This window comes from Mycteria americana, chromosome 7 (assembly GCF_035582795.1).
Source record: "Mycteria americana isolate JAX WOST 10 ecotype Jacksonville Zoo and Gardens chromosome 7, USCA_MyAme_1.0, whole genome shotgun sequence".
Lineage (NCBI taxonomy): Eukaryota > Metazoa > Chordata > Aves > Ciconiiformes > Ciconiidae > Mycteria > Mycteria americana.
The window spans coordinates 49,374,484-49,394,843 of NC_134371.1; the positions used below are offsets into that span (position 1 = coordinate 49,374,484).

Sequence of the window (20,360 nt, forward strand, 5' to 3'; positions counted from 1 at the left end):
TAGTCGGCCACTTAGACTATTAATAAAATACTACAGGAATAAATTGAACCCCCTCTTTGGAGGTACTGTACCTTTTCTTTTCTTAATGGGCTATTATAGTATAATCATAATGAAATCTGAAAAACATTATTCTGATTTGTGGTTTAGAAATGACTTTTAACAGTCAGAAATAGAAATAAATAAAGATGACTGCAAAGTTGATATGACAAGATTAATTAGGCTGTCTGGGATAGCCTAAAGATGACTGGATATTGATTACCCCATACCTTTTAAAACTTGCTTCCCATCTGTGGAATCATTAGTTGCCGTGTGATTTATTTGTCTGTATGAGCCCAACTAGACTCATAATCTACTGGGGGTGCTACAAAGATTTTCTGGTTGCATTTTATGCTCTCACATACCTCACTGTTAGATACAGCTGAAAGGGCCAACGCAGGTAAAGCTGGAGTGAAGTGGGTAACAGCAGCACTGCAGTGTGTGAGTTAACAGCCACATTGCTTTTACTACACTCTGTGTTGTATGGGGAAGACGCTGGTAAATTCTGCACCTTAACAAGAGACATTAGGATAAGAGGAGATATTAAGATACATGTATCAATTATAACATAACTATGTGTTGATGTGGTTTACAGTAATTGGCATTATGCCCAGCATCTGCATATAGACAGTTTTCTTATATAATCTGTACCCTGTCAGTGCAGCATTTATTTTCATGAATGTAGGCATCTGCTTGCAACCATAGTATAGTATGCGGCATATTGCTGCTTATTACCTCTTCCAGGCATCGTGAAGCAGGCAAGCTGAACAGAGAAGGTACAAGGCAGTAATGAAACTGCTAGTCTCGATCTCATCATTGTGCTGTAGTTTGTTTAGGAAACCTAAAGCAAATTTTATAAAAGTATTTTACCAGGATGGTCTTTTCTTATTAAGGATTAGTTATGCTACTGCTTTGGGTAGGATAGGGTGATGTGTTGTGGAGGAAAGAAAGGGCCTGATTATCAAAACATAAAAGCTGGGAATAAGGAACATGAGAAGATGGACTGAAGACTGCAACAGAAGATGTCAGAGGAAGAATTAACACCAGAAGCACCATGGAACGAGAAATTTGGTGGGTCTTCTAGACCCTGATAGCCTCAGAAATATGATGCCCCTTTGTGACTTGGCAGAAAGGGTAAGTCATTTTAACAGCTGATTTATTCAGAATTCTGTGAATCCATTACAGAGCACAGAAAATCAAGGTGGGGTGACTGCAGAGCTTTGAGTTGTATTTTGGCAAAGGTATACTGGAATAATATTAGGAAACTGCCTCCAAGGTGTGAAGTGAAGTCTTTGCCCTGCTGAAGCCGATGGGTACACTCTTACAGGTTTTAATAGGGCTGGATTTAACCTGTCAGATGGTCAGTGAGGTGGATTAACTCTATAGAGTTTGGGCTGTTTGATGATAACTCTTTTAAATCATCTTGGAAGCTGCAGATGCTAGGTAAGACTGGTTTTGCCCTGAGCGGGTGGCCTGATCACTTCCTGTTTTAGCAGGAAATCCTGCTTTAGCAAAGAATTGCAGTATACTCCTGTTCTCCCAGGACATTTAACATTCTTCATGGAAAAACCTAAGCATCTTATATTACTGAAACGTACTTACAGCCTTTCTTTTTGGACCCTATCCCTATCTGTCAGTAGCTTCTGTATCCACTGTGAAACTAGTTTTTATAAAAGATATACAACGGCTTTGGTAACTGCTTTTACCTCACGTTGATGCCTGGTAATTGCATAGACAGCAGGAAACACACACACACAGGAAGTTTTAAGAAGTCAGGTAGTCAGTTTCTGCTAGCCAAGATGTTAGGATGGGAAGTTGCATGCCTAAAATCAGCGCTGCTTCTGTGAAATCCAGTTCCAAGAGTGAGTTTACACACGGTCTTACCCTTTGCTTTCTCTCCTTATCCTAGTGGAAGAAATCTAATATAGCATGATTGTGGAAGCATTTCTCTGCAACATCTCTAATGTTGACTTTAAAAACAAACAAACAGAAATCCAAACCAAAACAAAAAAACAAACCCCAAAAACTAGAAGTGAGAAAAGCCCACAACCAGATACACTTAGCAAATAGCTGAAGTCGTGGGCTGAGAAACAAGGCTGGGAAGTCCTGCATGTTTGCGGCCTCCATGTCAGTGCCTGTGCCTCCTGTAAGTCACGTACCAAGCAACTTCTCAGGGAAATAAACAGTGCGTAAAGGGAGCCCAGCCTTGACTTGATGGCTGCAGTCTGCTAGGCTGAATTTTCCTTTTGATGAATTAGTTCCTGGTGCCTTTGCTAGAAGATATTTCTATTATAACAAATTCTGTTCTTCAGAAAAAGTAACAGTAAATTCTTCTGGTTTCCTTTATGAATAGGATTTTTTTTCTAGGTATAGGTATGTACTACTGTTTTTACACTCCTGCACTTCGAAACTCCTTGCTTTCTGCCAAGTAAGCAATAGATACAAGGTGGAAGTTGAGAGAGGGGTACCGAAAGTTGAAATGATTCACCTGAAGTCATGACCCTGGCAGAGTCTGTGTGAGAGCCCACTACCATGGCTGCTCCTGCAGCGTCCTCTCCCCTCCTTCATTCTGCTGCTGTGGTGGCTGGGGTACCTGCACCGGACACTTTTAGAGCAGACAGAAAACAAGAACAGTGCGCTTTTGAAAACGACACTAAAACTTCTAATTTACCATTTTGAAAGGTTTTAATGGAACCAGTAAGTAATTTTTCACTCTTATGCATTTTTCTAAACTTTTATTGAGATAATCATTCAGATATCATTCAGCAATCTGCTTGCTGAATATTTTTGTATTATTGTCGTGAAAGTATTTACTTCACATGATCAAGGATATTTTACATGTCGTTGAAAATACTTTTCAAAATGTTAAATCTTTTTTGTTGTTTTCACCTTGTAAATAAACTTTCTTTTTTAATCCAAAAGCTTCTAAATATATCTGGTAGCTTCTTGACAAAATCATAGAATCATGGAATAAAATAAATAGGTGAAGCGTAGGACGTTCAGGTATTTGAGGTCAATAAATCCAGGAAATCGGGGTACGCTTTCTAGGCTCATTGAAGTCTCTCTCCTGCTTCTGAATCTTTCTTCATCACTCACTTGAGAAATTGCCTTCAGCAGGTTACCCTTCTCGTTTCTCCTCCTTTGTTTAGAGGAGATTCAGTTCAATAAATTCCTTGTCCTCACCCCTGTGTAAGCAGTAAGCAGTACTGCATGCAGGTATTTATTTAAACATGATTCATTATTAATATAGAGTATTTAGACAGCAGCGTACTGAAAATGAATTACTTTGTCAGGTATTTAAGAGCTCTATTGTACGTAGTTTGTTTTGTTGGAAAACTGCTATAGCAATCATAAAAGGTCAGGGATTCTTGTTCTCTAAAGCCTGAGGCTTTTTAGGTATTTACAGGCCATGTACAATGTAGCTGTTCTGGCTGTTCTGCCATTAGACCTGAGCTCAGGAGTAGAAGAGGGACAGGGGAGGAGGGGTTGTTTCTAGGTTGAGAGGGTAATTGAATTGCCAGACTCAATGAGCCTTGAGCCTCTTTGAGAAAAAGGATGTCACTTGTGCTGTATTGTGTTAGCCACTGTGACTCAGTAGAGTTTAGGCCACAACTTCCATTCTCTTTTTCCATACAAACTGGATTACAAGTCCACTTTAGAAAGGTACAATCTATTCTATTGTGTCTTCCCAGCCAGTGTTTCTCGGTTCATACAGACTGCCTGCAATTGTGTCTCTCGGAGACCGGACTTCAGATTCACCATGCACACATTACTACTTTTGTTTCTAAACATCAGAAGATGGCAAACGTATTCTGACTTCCACCTGTCCTCTCTTTAAATACAGCCTTCACAGTGCAAAGTGTGTATTCTTTGTTTTATAATGCACAAGTGCCATCTTAGTTTTTTCTTTCTTTAAAAAGAAAACACACTAAGAAAAAAAAGTGTTCAGCTGCTGCAGGAGAAAGCTTTGCCCCCTACCCCTGAATGATACCAGGACTGATTTTAGGATTTTATGTCCTCCTTTCCCCATGTTGATACATCAAAGCAAGAAGGACTTGGTAAAATGGAGCTCCAGCACCCGTCATCCTTTAGGGCTGGTACAATCAAATGTTGTACAGCAGCAGAAAATCCTACAGCTTCCCAGAAGCAACTCTCAGCCTGAACGCTTGCAGCCTGTCCAACTTTCCTCCTGTTAAGCAGAAGTGTGTGCCAGAGGAAGCTGCCTCTTAGAAAGCAACAGCTGCTCACATGCTCTACATTTGTAATGTTCAGCGAGAGGGTCTTGGAGCTTTTTGTTATCAGACACCTTTATGGTTGAGTAGTCGCATTGAAAAACAACTGTTGGTGCAGTTTAGGCATGGGGGTATTAAGTTGTGTTACATGGCACAGGCATAAGGAGTGAGTGACTCAACCTGCATAGTCTGAGTCTATAATGAAGAATTGCGAGTGCAGAAGTATCGTTTGTCTTATCAGTACTCAAAAATCACACTTTGTTGCTGCAGCCCTCTGTTACTAGCTCTCACGTGTCTATCTCAGGTCTTGCAGTATTACAATGATTCCTGACGTCGATTCAACAGTTTTCTCCTTTTTCAGAAGACTATCTTATCCCATATCCCTTAATAATAAACTGGTCTGAGTTGACACGTCAACTGTTTTCTAACAGACTTTATAGGTGGATGTAAGCCTTCTGGTGGCCAGCGTTTTAAAAAACAAAAACAACCCAGAAAAAAAAGAAAAAAAAAACCCAAACCAACAAAGCCATGCTGCCCTCTGGATAAAAGGTTGTACCTGGACCGTGCAGAATGCTGGTAGGGGAATGAGGGAGAGAGAATTGAATTCAGGAACTTTCTCTATACTGCCAGGAACAGTATAGAGAAAGTTGTGGAACACAAGAGTAAGTTTTAGGATTTCAGAGGAATGTTTAGGTTTAAATGAAACCAAAGGAAATGTGGGGGTTTTTTTCAAGGGAGAAATTTGTTTTTTCAAGGGAGAAATGGGAGAGGGAACAAACTGGAGGATAGAGATGGATACCCAGGGATGAGGGTGAATCTGAAGTTTGGGAGATTGAGGGAGTAAAGGAAAAAGTGTTTGTGGGAATATACTGGAAATGAGAAAGAAGGAAAAGTGGGTAGACAAAGGAAGCCAAGAGACAAAAAGCTGCGGGATCATTAAGAGAAAATGAAATGAAGAAAAGATTGTAAGGGAGAAAAGGCGGTGAGAGACATAGGATTATGACAGGTGAGAGAAACAGAATGATGGTTTTTCTGTGCCAGAGAAACTCTGAGTAAATTAACAAAGGACATCTATATGCCATTGCAAAGACTGTAGAAGATCACGAGTCACAGTTCATATGTAAAATACTGTAAGTGGGATACTGTTAATACAATGAAGGATTGTGGAAGTCAGAAAGCTGCTAGATGATTGGTAATAATTATATACAGATATGCATCACAATTAATCTTTAAGTATGACTTTGAGGCCCCAGGTTTTTGAAAGTGCTGTTTCATTCAGCTTTCTCTGTTAATCTTTGTATATTTCAGGTCACTAAAATCAAAAAAACATTTAAAAGAAAAAGTAGTAATGGTGTTAAATTGATGCACTTGAAACAGTGACTTTTCTTGAGATGTCTGTTTGTACTTAGTGTAATGGAATGGCTGACAGCTGGTTTCAGTTGCCATAGTGTAATTATGTAGAATAGACTTTTGCGATGACACTATGTCAATTAAGGAATCTCTCACATTCTAGACTACAAAGGACAAACTGACAGTACAAGATATTTCTTCTGTTCTTTTTCATAAAAAGATAGTGACACTGTGTGAAATTACAGTCCTGTTATGATGACACAAGTCAAATGATGTGAAAGATTTCTGGATTGATTAAAAATCATCAGCATTATAATATAGAATATGTATGATTTGATAAGTTGCTGTTATGTTTTGTTCGTTCTTCTTCGGAAGATATTTTGGAGGGGCTGACAGACTGGGGCCGTTTCTTGTTATATTTGAACTGGTGTGTGTCAATGTGAAAAATGCTACTTACATAACAACGTACTTTAAATAGTGGCTCTTCGGTATGTGAAAATATTTTAATCCAATACATCTTGAGTAAATTTTAAAGTCATCGCAGAACATGAACTAGGATAGAAGGAGGTGATATTTTCCCATGTTTTTTGCTATGTCTCCCTTTTTTAAAACTAAACCCAGATGAAAAGGAAATTACCACTTTTTTCTTCCTTTCTTTTAAAGTATTCACTCTGTCCCAAAATCTTGATGAAGTCAGTGTATTCATTTTTATTACACAAAGCATAATAATGCATATTCTTCATTGTTTTTGAGAAAACTGCAATATCAAAACACCCTGATGCATAATGAATTTATATAAAAAGCTCTTGAACGGAATTAAAAGAAAAGATGCTATAAGCATTTCCTGATAGTAAATGCAATTTCTTCTGGTCTCTCGGTATTGATCCTATGTGTTTTAATAGGTTTTTTTTTCAAGTAAAAACCCGTCTCATTTGCATGCAAATTATATAATGCTTCCAAATGATACATGTGGAGATCCTCCTCTGCCTGGTTTCTGCTGATTATTGATGTCTGTTTAAGGCTTGTTTTTGTTCCCTGTGTTAGCAATGTAGTATTTATTGACATTTTGATGTAGGAAACCACAAAACATCCTATCCAGTTAGATTAATTTATTTCTATGGAAGTGCACAGGAAAAAAGATTCTATGAACAAAGGCACGAGCAGACATTTATCTCATTTAAAAATTCATAAACATTCTAGTTTTAGACTTGCTTCCTCTGTGACGTCTGTAAGAAAGTAGCCAACTGAGTCATCTTATTATTTCAGCATCTGAAAAAATTACTCCAGACTGTTAAGGTAGCTTGCATCATTCCATGCCCTGGAGTAACTTTGTTATTTTAATGAAGCCAGCCTCCCTTTAATTCTGATCCTTTCTCATGTACAACATGTGGCGTGTAGTTACCACCTTGCCAGGTCTGCATCTCATGTCTATTTTGCGTGCAGCCTACTACACCCTGGTTTTGTGAAATAAAAGCGGTCAATAATTTTTTATAAAATGTGAATATTCCACGAATATTCTACCCTTAATGTCACTGGTAAATGTAATGATCATTAATATACGTTTTCAGCTTAAAAAAAAAAGTTATGTAAGCACAAAGTGTTCATCTAGCTAAACATTTAAGATACTGTCCATATACTATTGTATGTATACTACAAACTCTCATTTATTACTGTAGTAACATGATGGTTTGCAGTTTTGTAACACAGTTTGTATAACACCACTTAGTGTAACTTACTAGACTATATTGTGTTTCCCTGCCGGTTTTTGTCAAGTATTGGAAAACATTTTTCTAGTCATGTTTGATACAGTAGTTAATAAATCAGCACAGTAAAGGCAGGATAAATGATTAAATAGAATGGAAGGACAAAGAGATGAAGAAACTCAGAGCTGGGCTCCTGCAGTCCTGCCCACAGCCCAGCCTTCATGCTGGACTGTGCCCTGGGCGTCAGGAAGGTTGCAGATGGGTTTGCTCTCGAGCCACTGCACAGAGTCGTGGTAGCAGCACGTGGCCGTATCCTTCCAGTGGCAGTGGATGGCACTAATGGCAATGGGAACGGTGGTTACACTGGTATTCTGGAAGGTGGAAGAGGAGAGTTAGGAAACTGCAGCTCTTCTGTGAGTATAAGTTTACCAATGGTAAAATTGATACAGGGTGACTTTTTGTTGGCAGACAGGGAAACCAGGTCAGCACTGAACCTGTACTTCCCTTTCATCTTTAGAGGTGTCCACTTTAACATGGTTAGAGCACACAGTGAAGCAGTGCAGAAGACTTGCCCTGCTGCTCCCAAAGATAGGTGGAACACTTTGGACTTCAGGTGTGACTGTCTTTTAATTTATCATTAAAACTTATTTCAGGTGTTAAGACTAGAAGATATATACTCTTTGATACAGTTTATCTAATGTCTTAATATTTGGCATGGTAACATGTACTATATTTCTTTTGGTACTCTTATTTTAGAGGGCAGTGTTCCTCTTTTTCTCAGGTTCTGCCACTACTAGTGGTAGCAGCAGCAACTCCTGATCATGACAGCAACATCTCAAAACTTCCCAAATCAGGACTCTGCCTTCATATACTCCATCATGTTTCCCCCAAATTAAGAGTTCAGCAGTGGTTGGCCTTACCCCCATTAGGACTTCAGTCCCAGCCTCCTCCTTACCGAACTCTGGGATGATGTTCTGAGACAGGTTTCCCTAGGTATCCCCTCAAAAAGCCATGTTCTCAGTCCTATACCCACAATGACCCTGGTCCCATCTCTCTGAAGTCACTTGCTGCTTTAATATACCCTATCTTTCTGTAGCATAGGTCTGCTCAGTTTGGTTTCAGCTTGCAAAACAAGTGAAATGTGCCAGCTGTGTTGACGCTGCCTCTAGTGGCACAGCTCAAGTGTGAGAATATACTTTACAGATATGTAATAAAGTTATTTTTAAAAAGGAATAGTTTAACAGCTTTGCATTCTAGGAATAATAACTGACTTTGTATATTGATTTTAATTACAAAGCCTAAAAATATAGAAAATCCTTAATGAAGGTACTTAAATGGAAATGCACGTTGTTGTAATTGTTCCCATTGAACCAGAGTTGAAGATAATAAAAATAAAAATCCTGGACAACACAGGAAGGAAAAATAACACTCATATGTAGTGAAATATCAAACTGAACAAAAATTCTTTGAAAACCATTTTGTCTTTGAGTTAGTGAGAAAAATCCCCACTACTAGTTTGTAATTATTCCTTTAGAGTGGAAAAAAGGACTGGCTAGATGTAATTGCCTGGGGAACAGACATCTAGTGCCACTTAAGATGCTGTTAGGGTATCTAGGCTGGTCTCTGAGTGCTGCTTCAGAAAGACGTGGGTTTCCTGCATTGACTGTGTCACCTCTGCTGTCTGCATGGTTATGTGTCAGGGACATCTCCAGTATAACTAGACTTCTGTGTTTTGCTGCTGAATTGAGCTTACAATGTCTTTACTGGTTGTTTTTAGCAGCTCTAACAGTCTGTGGCATATCAAAACAGTATAATTCATCTGGAAGAGTGAAAATGTTTGCTAATACGTACAACTTCCGTTTAACTAATACTCCTTTACATTGGAATAAATGAGAATTGGGGATGATAAAGTTCCTTACCAGTCACTGCAGACAAAATGGTTGAAAGTTCTCCCAGAACAGTTGCATAAAGGGATTGCTGGTTCAGCCAGGATTAGAATTTCAATGGATTTCAATAGTGTCTAAGAAAATGCTATGAAAGTACACCCAGGTAGCTTGTTTGTATTTCCAGGTGATGGGCAGGGGCTCATGCTGTGCAGTAGACCAGCATCTGTGAGCAAAAGGTCCAGTTTACATCTGCAAATACCTTTCTTAAACATTGGCATTCTCTTTGGAATCTCTATCTGTGTCTATAGCATCTGGTTTAAGAATTTTATGCTCAGTCTTTTAATATGCCTTTAGTGAATCTGAACCTCCCAAACCAAAATCTTGTTACCCATTGTTAGCCATATTGTCAGATCATGATACTGCTCTTTTTATTCATAACTGGATTCTTGCTCTGTGTGGCATAGCATTTGCTTTGAATAAACACTTCTGTGTACATTAGCCTACTTGACAGACAGTAAGTGACAGGCATTGCATAGGGTCCGCTGTGACCAAGTACTCCACGTTGTTTGAACGCTACATCTTCTGGCTGTTCTGAGTTAGCCGTCCTGGGACAGAGAGGTAAATATATTTGTTATAAAAAACAGTTTCATGTTAGTGATGATTACTGAAGATTGGAATATGGAAGAGGTGGTGGAAGAGGAAGGAGACATATTGTGTTTTAATCCCTCAGTTATTGCTAGTTTGGAGAAAGCTGGAATGAGATCCCAGCATTAATTTCTCACTGAAGAAACTTTTGTGGAACCTCAGCCGTGTGCTAATTCTAAGGGGTACTGTATTGTCTTCTGGCCCTTAAAGGAAACTCTAGCATTAACCCATCTTCATGGACTTTCCTTGGTGGGGCTTTTAGAGGGGATGGGCGGAGTGGTAAAATGAAGAAAGAACTAGAGTCTACAATTAAGTAAACTTCTATATTGACTGTAGAGAAGAAAAGATAGGATGTAAATGGTTTGCTTTAATTATACCATAATTTCATTAATGTAAATGTAATGTAAATGCAGAACTGCCACTAGTAGTTCTCTCCCTCTAAATGAGACTTCAGTTCACTCCTGGCATTTCCTCTGATGCTCCCTCTTACGAGAATTATCCAGTCTGAAAAAACAACCAGGGTTTCTTTTCTCACAGCATCAGGCACTGGGAGTTTGCTAATGTCCATTCCTTAGACTTCTATTATGGAAAGAAATCTTGCTAGCTCTCATATATCAGGAAACTGTTCCTTTTCTGAAGACGTGCACTGAATATTGAGAATCTGTGAAGTTGTGAATTGTACATAACTTCTTTAATCAGTTCCCTGGTTTGCTATTTAGGGAAACAGGAAAATAAGTGTTTGCCCTGATTAGCATGTGGTTGAGGAAAAAGAGTTCAGAAAAGAATTCAGTAGTGCAAAACAGGGAGCTGCATAGGAAACCTTCTCTTCTCATCACAGGTCTGGGGCAATTGGCACTACTGATCTGGTGTGAAGGACAGGCATGTCCGCAGAGGTGCTGTGCACAGATGTGTAAAATAAGCTTTTCATTCCCTGTGTCATAAAGCAGTGATAATCTAACTGGCACTTTCTGGTCAGACCTCCAACATGGGTTACAGCGCAGCTACTGCCCAATTGACCTAGAACTAGAGAAAGTATTTACAAGTACCTAATGCAGGCACAGTAGTTTTAGAACGTACATTTGTTGAGCCACTAAAAATCCTACAATCACCTCAGACTGAAGATGCTTTTAACTATTTTGCAAGTAAAAAGTTTTATCTTTGCATAATGAACAATTTTGCTGACTTTCTTTCCAGTGTCTTTGACATAATGCTGTATAACATGTTGGTACATTTAAATAATGTCAGTGTTATTTAATATATTTATATTTATATATTATTTTACTAGCTGGTTAACGAAAAAGTATTTTGTATTTTCTCTTGAACTTTTGAATTTTTGCTGCCTTGATATGTGACTATCTCTCTCTTTTTTTTTTCTTCCTTTTTTTTTTTCTTTTTCCTTCAGAACTACTATGGAGCTGCCAAAATGATTCTTTCTGACAATCCACTTGGCCTGACATGCGGAATGGTGTGTCCAACATCAGATCTCTGTGTTGGTGGCTGCAATTTGTATGCCACTGAGGAGGGACCAATTAATATTGGTGGATTGCAGCAGTTTGCTACTGAGGTAGGTAGGACTTGCAGATGTCTTAAATTGTTTGTATGTACCAATGAGCATCGTCTAAGTGGTTACCTTTGTTAATGATTTGTTTAAAAAAAAGTTGGTACTAATACAATAAAGGTGTATGAGGTTAGAGTAATTATGCTTTTTCTTACAGCACATTCAGAAGCTTAGAAATGCTTTCATAATGCAATACTTTATAGGAACATAAGGAACATTATTTGTGAACAAGATGACTCTTTAGAAACGCTATTAGTTGAGACAATTGGTTTTATAATGGAAGATTTATCTAAACCAGGTGAAATTGTGGATGTTACTGAAGTAGGCTGCATAGGGAAAAAGATCAAGTGCACCTGCATCTGTAACTGCATGTTAAGGAGATGTAGAACTGTTCCTGGCATAGGGTAGATCCTATAGCAGAATTAGTGTGCATTTGTACCGGCTTTGGGGCAAAGGAAAAGTTTCAGATGATTTAGACTTTTTACTGTCCTGTTTTGCCAAAACTAAGTAAATAAGTAGTTTCAGGTTGACCTGAAATATACGTCTCTGTGCATCTATCTAGATACAGATGCACACACATGTGTGAATGTATAAATTTATTAGTTGATAAAGTTATGTGTATATTTTGACTACTGAAGCAAAGGTTGTTACTTGCAGCTTGATGTTAGGAAGTCTTCTCAAGGGTTTCTGTTGGGGTGCATGTGCGTTATTTGTGACTGTATAGTTTCACTGCTCCAATTTCCATCTGAAGAAAGACGGAGGCTACTGCTCATTTGTTAACTTCCTTTGAGGGCATGGAGAATTTGGACCAAACTCATGGTCTCAGCTGGCACCTCATCTGATCTGTCTGAAAGTATCTTTGGGTAAAAATTGTGATTTTGGTCTCTGTAAAAGTGAGGAAGTTGTGGCTGTATAAAAAAAGGCATAAGCATGTGTTAAGATTGCACATTTCTATACAGTCCTTAACTAATGAGCATGTCTCTCTTCTGTATCTTGAGCCATTTGGCTGATCATATTTACAAACATACGATGAAATTCCAGTCACCTTTACAAAGCCTGAGAAAAAAAACTTTGTAGGACAGACCAAAATAGAAATGTGAATCAATCTGGAAATAACAGATGATATGTCTGTAAGGCCAATTTTTTTCCTCTGCTGTCATTCATAGATTTCACACCCCTTCTCAATGGCTGTGGGTCATGATTTGATGAGCAAACGTTGCTACCTGCTGCAGTTCTTCTCCTTTCATCTGTTTGTATCCCTCCTTTCTTCTCTCCAGGAGACTTGTAAAGCTTCTGGAGCACCTGCTAAACTTTTCAGCTAGCTGTTGCTGAACCTTCTCTCACCTCTGTCATTAAGTAGCTATCCGCTTCGATTTTCTTGAGATTTGAACATACAAGTGTAAGAATCACTACAGTTTGGACCAAAGTTCTCATTTACAGGATGAGGTTAGAGACACTGTTTGTTCTACGTGTATATTCAATGGTTGGGTTTTATCAGTCAAGAGGCAATTTTATTAGCTTTTCTTCTAATGGCTTTTATTCCTTATATGTAAAAACTTAATATTTGTGGCGAAGCAGAAGACTTATTTTTCCCTAAAAAAACCTCAAAAAACAAACCAAAAAGAAAAAAAGAAAGATTAAACAGTTGTCAAGTAGATGATAAATACAATGGTGAAATATTACTGTTTAGGAACCTAATGCAAGTAATATCTGTTAAAACTTGATTTGTGTCTCCTTTTAGCCCTAATGCTATGATTAATAGAGAGGAATTATGGCTTGATAGATAATGCTAAATATCTGCCATTTTTCTTCAAAAATCTTTAGAAATCTATTAAAAAAGTTCAGTGCTAGCACAATGATTGATATGAAAACTGCAGAGAGGATGAACAGCTCAGAATGGCTTTGCTCCTAATGTTTCAAGTTTGTTTAAAGAGATATTAGTGTCAAGAGTTCTAACAAAATAAAAGTGTTGTACAGTTCTATTTAGCACTCTAACAAAAATAACATTTCAATAAATTTTGTTATCCTTAATATTTTTATAGAATCCTAAAATGTTAAAATTAGTTGTTAATAACCTTTAGATTTACTGCTGTTTAACAAAGTATTTCTATGCATTGTAGTACTCATAATTAGTAATAATAGGCAGTTACTTTTGTAATTAATACTTTTTTTTTTTTAGCTTTCATTCAGTTAAATTTTACTATGACAGTATGTATAGTTGAAAAAATATAATGGTATGAGTGCTTCCAAGTAACAATGACTATAAAAATATAGATTAAAATACTGGAGAAAATCATGAGGAACTGCTGCTCATACAAAAATTGGCCCAGGTACTGTAAGCGAAGTGTGTTCGCAGCTTTACCTATACGAGTAACTTAGAAAATTGTGTAATGTAGGCGTGCAACATGTGTTACTCTTAATGAGAACTGCATGGTAATTCTCATGCACTGTGTAATAGTTTGTCCCACAGGGGCTTATTTACTGAAAACTCCATTGTGCATAAAGCCAGTTTTAGACTTTTTTTCCTTGGAATTAGTCTGAGGATCATACACTTGATGCATTACGAGAGTGAGCGATAATAAAAAGGCACAACTGCTAGCTGAGATAAAAGATAAAATTGCAGTAAAGCAGGAATGTGGGTTTAAAATGGAAAATATATGGGTATGACGTATGCCCCTTTGTGCTTCTGAACAATGACTGATCATCTGTTCATACTGCAGATAAAACTCCCTAATTGTAAAATATTTGTCTTGCATACGGTAGAACAAAAAAAAAATGGCACCTCACACCTCCTGCATTTTCCTTCTACCCTTCCATATAGTTTTGTAACTATGTTAGGCTCATTTTCAAACTAAATTGTAATCCAGTCTGAAAAAATGTGGATTTTGACAGTTAAATGTTCAAGTGGAAAAAAAGGAAATGTCCGTTTGTATTTGTGATGTAGAATGTGTATACTGGGATGCAGTTACCACGGTAACTTGCATCTAGAGAATAACATGGAGTAAAAGCTCACTATTATAAATGATGAGTGTCAAGCGCAGGTTACACCTGCTACTGCACAGGTCAAAATTATATTAATGTCTTTATCTGTCTCCTTTGCCCAAGTACTTTAGAATCAGGAAACATCTCTGTTTTTGTAACACAAGTTCAGTGAAAATATACTGAGATTGCAGTGACAATACATACAGGCATGAGCTATATGACTGTCAGTCCCACAAAATAAACTAAAATTACTGGTTACTCAAGTACAAGTTTGTAAGCTTGCAGTAAAAAAGAAGCATGATCTATTACATTGCTGCAGTATTAGTAAGAAGCCCTCAAAATCTTACATTTCTGGATAGACGTTACTGAACCTAAAGGTTCTCCTGTGTTTCTAGTTAATCATTCTGAATGGAGCAGCACGAGCTAAATAGAAAATGTATTATTTTAATTGCTGCATACTAGATTTAAATACTAGATCATTTAGTGCTGTGACTCTTGTGCCAGCTACAGTTCTGGTGATTTGTTCCTCTCTGGAGATGTATTCTGGCTGCTGTTGCAGCAGAAAGAAATTGGAAAAGGAAACTTGATATGTTTTTTTCCTAAAAGATGCATTGTACAAGCTTACCTGCTGCTAACCTAGAGGCATCTCAGCAGAGCGCCTAGACTGGGAGGTGGGCTGCGGTGAGGGTCCCCCGCCGAATGCTGAACTGCCCGTCTCCCCCAGCCCACCACAGGCAAGGAAGCAACGGCTGTCCAGAGGGATTGCCATGGAGGGGTGCGCTGCGCCCTCGGGCTCAGAGTCCCTCTTCTAGTTGCATATTGGCAGTTCTGATCAGTCTTAACATAGGTGGGGGAAGAAGGTGGTTCTTGCGGAGCTGCGGCTCCTGCAGTTGGACGGCCTTGGGATGGCTGCCTGGGCCCCTTGCCGTCGCCGGCACAGATGGTGACAGAGGATAGGATTAGCAGAGGAGGATTGTTCTGGGGAGCTAAGACAGCAGGACAGACAGAAAGAAAACTCGCTTTGTCAGTATTCATTTTTATTTTAACACATCTTTAGGTTATTTTCCCTTTTAAGTCATGTTGAAACCTATAATAATCAATTATAAAATTTTAGGCTTGTTTGAAGGGGATGATGTAGCCTTCTACAACAGTTCAGGGGATGAATCTGAGGACTTCTGATTTCTCAGGCCAATGCTGAAAGTTGGCCTGAGAAAAAAATCAGCCAATTGCTGATATTTGGACAAGTTATATAAACTTCTCTACAGCATGCTTTGCAGACATTAAACATTTTTGGTTTTTTTAAGGCATTTACATGAATGTTGCTATGTCCTTTTTAGTGGTGGGATTCATGAGATTTTGATGTATGGACTCTGCAATGTCCTAGATCCATGGGTTTTCTTGGGACTGGGATAATATTAACGTATAGTTGTTATGTAGGTTTGAAAAGTCTTTAATGAGGCGCTTTAGGCCCTAGTTTTGTCAACATTCACCTACTTGCATAAAAGTTTGCAGTATTACACCTTCAGCTGTTATCTTGTGGACAGAGGATCAATAAATTTTCCTAACTAGCTCACATTTGTGGAAAAACCACTTCCTGTACAACCTGTGCTATCCACTGCAATTAAATGAAATTAATTGTGTGATCATGTAATTTGACAACTTCAAGAATATAACTGAGCATGCAATTTGATTAATTTTTTATTAAAATCCGTGCGGAATATTATTTTCTCCTTTAAATATTCAACTGCCCCATATTAATGTAAACCAGCCTACAGATAAACATCCATGTAAACCAGTGGGAAAGTGTGAAAGTAATACAATCAGTTCCTACATGTTACTGGTTTCATTGCCTGTATTTTTCTTTCTGTGCACTAGCAAAATCTGATAACAATTCAGAATATACTGGTATGTTTCACACTAAAATAAATACCAGGTAGACGCTAATGTCTACGTCAGTAGTTGTTTGGTATCTTGTCATCTTAGTGAAGGATATGTAACGGCAAACCTGACTAATAAACTTATTTCTCTAGTCTTTTAAGCATGGAAGCAGGCATTATGCCTCCAGAATATAAAGGATTTAGTTATGAAGTCAAAACTTATGTTACTAAAAGATTAAATTTTCCCACTGCTCCTTCCATTTTCCCCATTTTTTTCTATTTCAGCCTTTTTCTGTTGATGAAGGTTTTGTGATAAAGATGAGAGATTTTTTAAAGAGATGCACTTTTCACTTATGAAATGTGACCTTCTGTGTATGTCTTGGAGACTACCAAATATGCTTTTTAGCAGCCTATCTTGTTTCATAGGATTAGGCAAATGCTTTCTTACATTTTCACATTGAGGTTAAACTTTCAGTCTGTTTACTGTTTTATTTAACACATTCTTTGTCATACCCAAAGATAATTTTAAATAAAGGTGAATTAGATTGAAACTGTCTGACCATATTTGAATTCTGCAAATAGGTGGAGAAGGGTATCTACAGTATATTTGTCTTAGAAAAATTATGATCAGAAAACTCAAAAGTGACTGAAGTGAGTTACTTTAATTTATTCTAATTTATATAAAAATTGAGATAACTATTTTGAATAACAGTTCTAACCTGCTCTAATGGTTTTAGATGTTTTAAATGGTTTAGATGTTTTTATCTTTTATCTCATTTAAATCATGCTTACTATGCCATAAAATGATTTTCAACTGGTTAGCAAAATGCATTTCTCTGAGTCACCTGCCACTCTCTGCCAAATGTCACATCTTTTCATCAAAACATGCTAATACTAGGGTTGCGTAGTGAAGAAAAGAACCAGAATTTTATTGCGTGAGGAGAACAATAAGCTTTTCCCTGTCTGCATTCAGAAAAACAGCTAAAGTGAGTTGGCTAAAACTTTCTAGGAAAATTAACCTTGAATCGGATGCTCAGCAATCGAAACCACTATAGTTTGTTTAAGTGGGAAGTATTGTGGGACCTTAATACAAACTTGTGTTTGCATGCAGTGCCTGGAATTATGCTCTTTGTTGAGTATACTGAATGTTTTGGAACAAGAACCAACCCCACTGCTGTGAAAGGAAGTTTGATTTAAAAGGGAGAAGAGAACAAACCTCCAGATTTCACGCTGGAGAGAACATTGAGCAAGTGCATTCATACCTTTATAGGTTCAAGTGATGCAAATAGGGAAACTGTAGTATGTTATAAATGTCTGGATCAAGAGAGAATTTGTTTCAGTTGTTGGAACTTTAGCAGAACCGATTGGCTGTTTTGGATTGGTTAAATTGTATCTCACTTGAGGACAAAGTCTCCATAATCTTTTTTGTAAATTGGGATATCCTTTCTATGGACCCTAATGGACATGAAGCATAAGAAGTGGATGGAATCTGTGTGGGTTTGAATAGGCCCTGGATGGTGAAGTAATGATGATTGCATAGTATTTGATAAAAAGATAAATAATAAATGCTCAGTGTTATTAATGTCTATTAATAATCTATCTAACCTCTTTTGCTGTATGAGAGAGAGCCAGAAGGAAAGGCAGACATGGGGATGATGGCTGAGTCTTTCCACTGAGAGATTCAGCTTTAAAATTCATTATTTGGTCTCATTTTCCTGAATGGGTCGTGGTTACAAAGCACTGCAAAACAAACTAAAATCTCCATCCAGACAAAAACGAAATCATCTTTTTGAGGGGAAGGTGGACAAGAAAGGCAATAGTATGAAACTTTACTTGCATCCTGACCACAGTTTGAGCAGAGAAAAATCGGAGAGGACAGTTGCATATAATGTGGCATTGAACGCTTGCTTGCAAGGTAGTCATCTCTGCACACCGAAGGATTTGTACAGAAGAATTCAGTGATATTTAATTAGGTGAATTACAGTTAAGGAAACTTCACCATGAGGTGAGTGAAAATCTTTTGAAATGCATTGAAGCAGTTTGCTATTTTCACACAGTTACCCTGCCAGCCTTAATATGCAAAACTGCCACTGAATTCCAGATGGCAAGATATCGCCGCACAAGCTGGCTGTGCTGCATAAAGACAGTTTTACCCTATTTGCAAATAGGCAGAATTAAAGTTGACCATTCAGCCTGAACTACTAGGATTTCCTGCATGAGTGCTTGGTTTCTGAAGCTTAACACTGCACTACAGTAGTGCGGCACTTCAGTATAACATTTAGTTGATGGGTATGACTATTCAGTAATAAATATAAAAATAATTATATTAACAATAAAGTAGATTTAGTGATAAATTTATTAAGCATATGCATATTCATAGTGTTCAATATACACATTAAATATGCAAGTTAGATCATTTGTGTTACTGAGTAGCCTTTTATAACAACTGCATGAGACTTTAATGGAAATCTGGTATCATTCAAGCCATTTCTGTGTGAATGTAACAAAGCAGACATTTTAAAAATATCCTATTGCATTTTGGTTATCACAGTCTAGTTTCACAGTACAATATAAGCTTTTCAGCCTGTGAAATCCATTAATAACCACATTAAACCTTCCCATATTGTATGAATTGTCAGGTTTAAATGATTCTTCTTTGAAAACAATTATCTGTCTCTTGCTTCGTGCAGTTTGTTAAAATGCTATGTCAATTTACAAAGACTGGGGGAATTTGACACAGAAATTTTAGAGGGGGAAGGAACTAATCATTGGTTTACCTAGCATGAGTGCTCAAGTACACATGAAGAAAATGAACATTGATTCAAAACATAAATGAAAAATTCTATTCATGAGTGGGATTCCTGAAGTTTAAGTTGAAAAACCTTTGCTTCTCAAGTTCTAAGGAAAGTAAAAACTGTTGGTAAACTTGTTAAATAGCTTAAATATGATATTTATTAAGGCAAATGACAACGTATGTATTTTAGAGGACTAGTTAGTACTTATGGAACACAGTTCTGCATTGAAATAGATGGGGAACAATGCTGTCTTCTGGTAGTGTTTGAGGTGCAGCCTGGAAGTGTTTGTGATATGACTGAGAATGCCAATGCAATGAACTCTTGTATCCTTTTGATCTAATATTGTGCTTCTGCTACAAAGATATACTCCTTGAGTTAAATATTTTCCCCTTAATGCCTAAAATAAAACAAAGATGTAACTATGCTCTTCCTGCAAGAGCTGTGTGTCTATTCTTTCCTTTTATAGGTTATACAAGATAGATACTCCATTCCTTTCTCTACAATGTATGTAAATGCACAGGACAGTGAAGTCTAGCTTAGTGAATGTAGAATATTTCTGCCTTAGCCTCTTACCTGTATGCCTGAGCAAAGAACTGATTTAATGCAAATCTGAAATAAACTGTGTGGCATTGCAACTAGGTTAGGAGCCTCTTGTGTTGGGTTCTGTATAAATACATAATAGTGCTCAGAGACTGTCCCAAAGTACTTTTAATGGTCAAGACAGAATGGACCAGATTATCACCAGGTGAAGAATTGAGGCATAGGGAGAACAGTCTTAACTTTCAGGTATGCCTACAACTTTTGGACACCCAATTAAAAAGTGGAGAACATCTGAAATAGATGAGCAACTAACATGAAATAAGTCCTATTAGAATTGTCTAAGAGGAGGCATCTAAAGCATGGGTTCCCTTTGAAAATGTAGCACTGAAGACTAGGGGCAGTTCCTAAAAAAAGTTTCAAAACCACCTAAGGTTGGTTACCTACCACCTCTAAAAAGTCAAGCCGTAAGTTATTTATCCAGGATCACACAAGATGTCTCTTGAAGAAGCAAAACCTCTTCACTGGTGCTACAATCCTTTGCGTTATTCGCAAAAATACTTTCCTAGTAGTAAGAATAATCTGGACATTGTTTGGAAGGAAAGTTTTAGTGTTACAGAGATTCTCTGCCATCTGGCTGACTTTGTATTACTATTCTATTACTGGTAGTCTGGTTCCATCTTCTCTGTAAAATTTAGAGTAGTGAAAGATCTGACTTCAGACATTTTTAAGACAAAAAGAATTATAGAAGGACCAAGC

General features: G+C 37.6%; 1 protein-coding gene across 5 annotated transcripts in view; it reads left to right on the forward strand.

Annotated features, from left to right (window-relative positions):
• DPYD (dihydropyrimidine dehydrogenase) overlaps positions 1-20,360 on the forward strand; it is a 369,002-nt gene that overhangs the window by 100,464 nt on the left and 248,178 nt on the right. For all 5 annotated transcript variants that reach the window (XM_075508301.1, XM_075508306.1, XM_075508302.1 and 2 more), the window contains one exon: positions 11,255-11,416. In XM_075508301.1, coding sequence (XP_075364416.1) covers positions 11,255-11,416 — 162 coding nt within the window. The remainder of the gene's footprint in view (positions 1-11,254; positions 11,417-20,360) is intronic.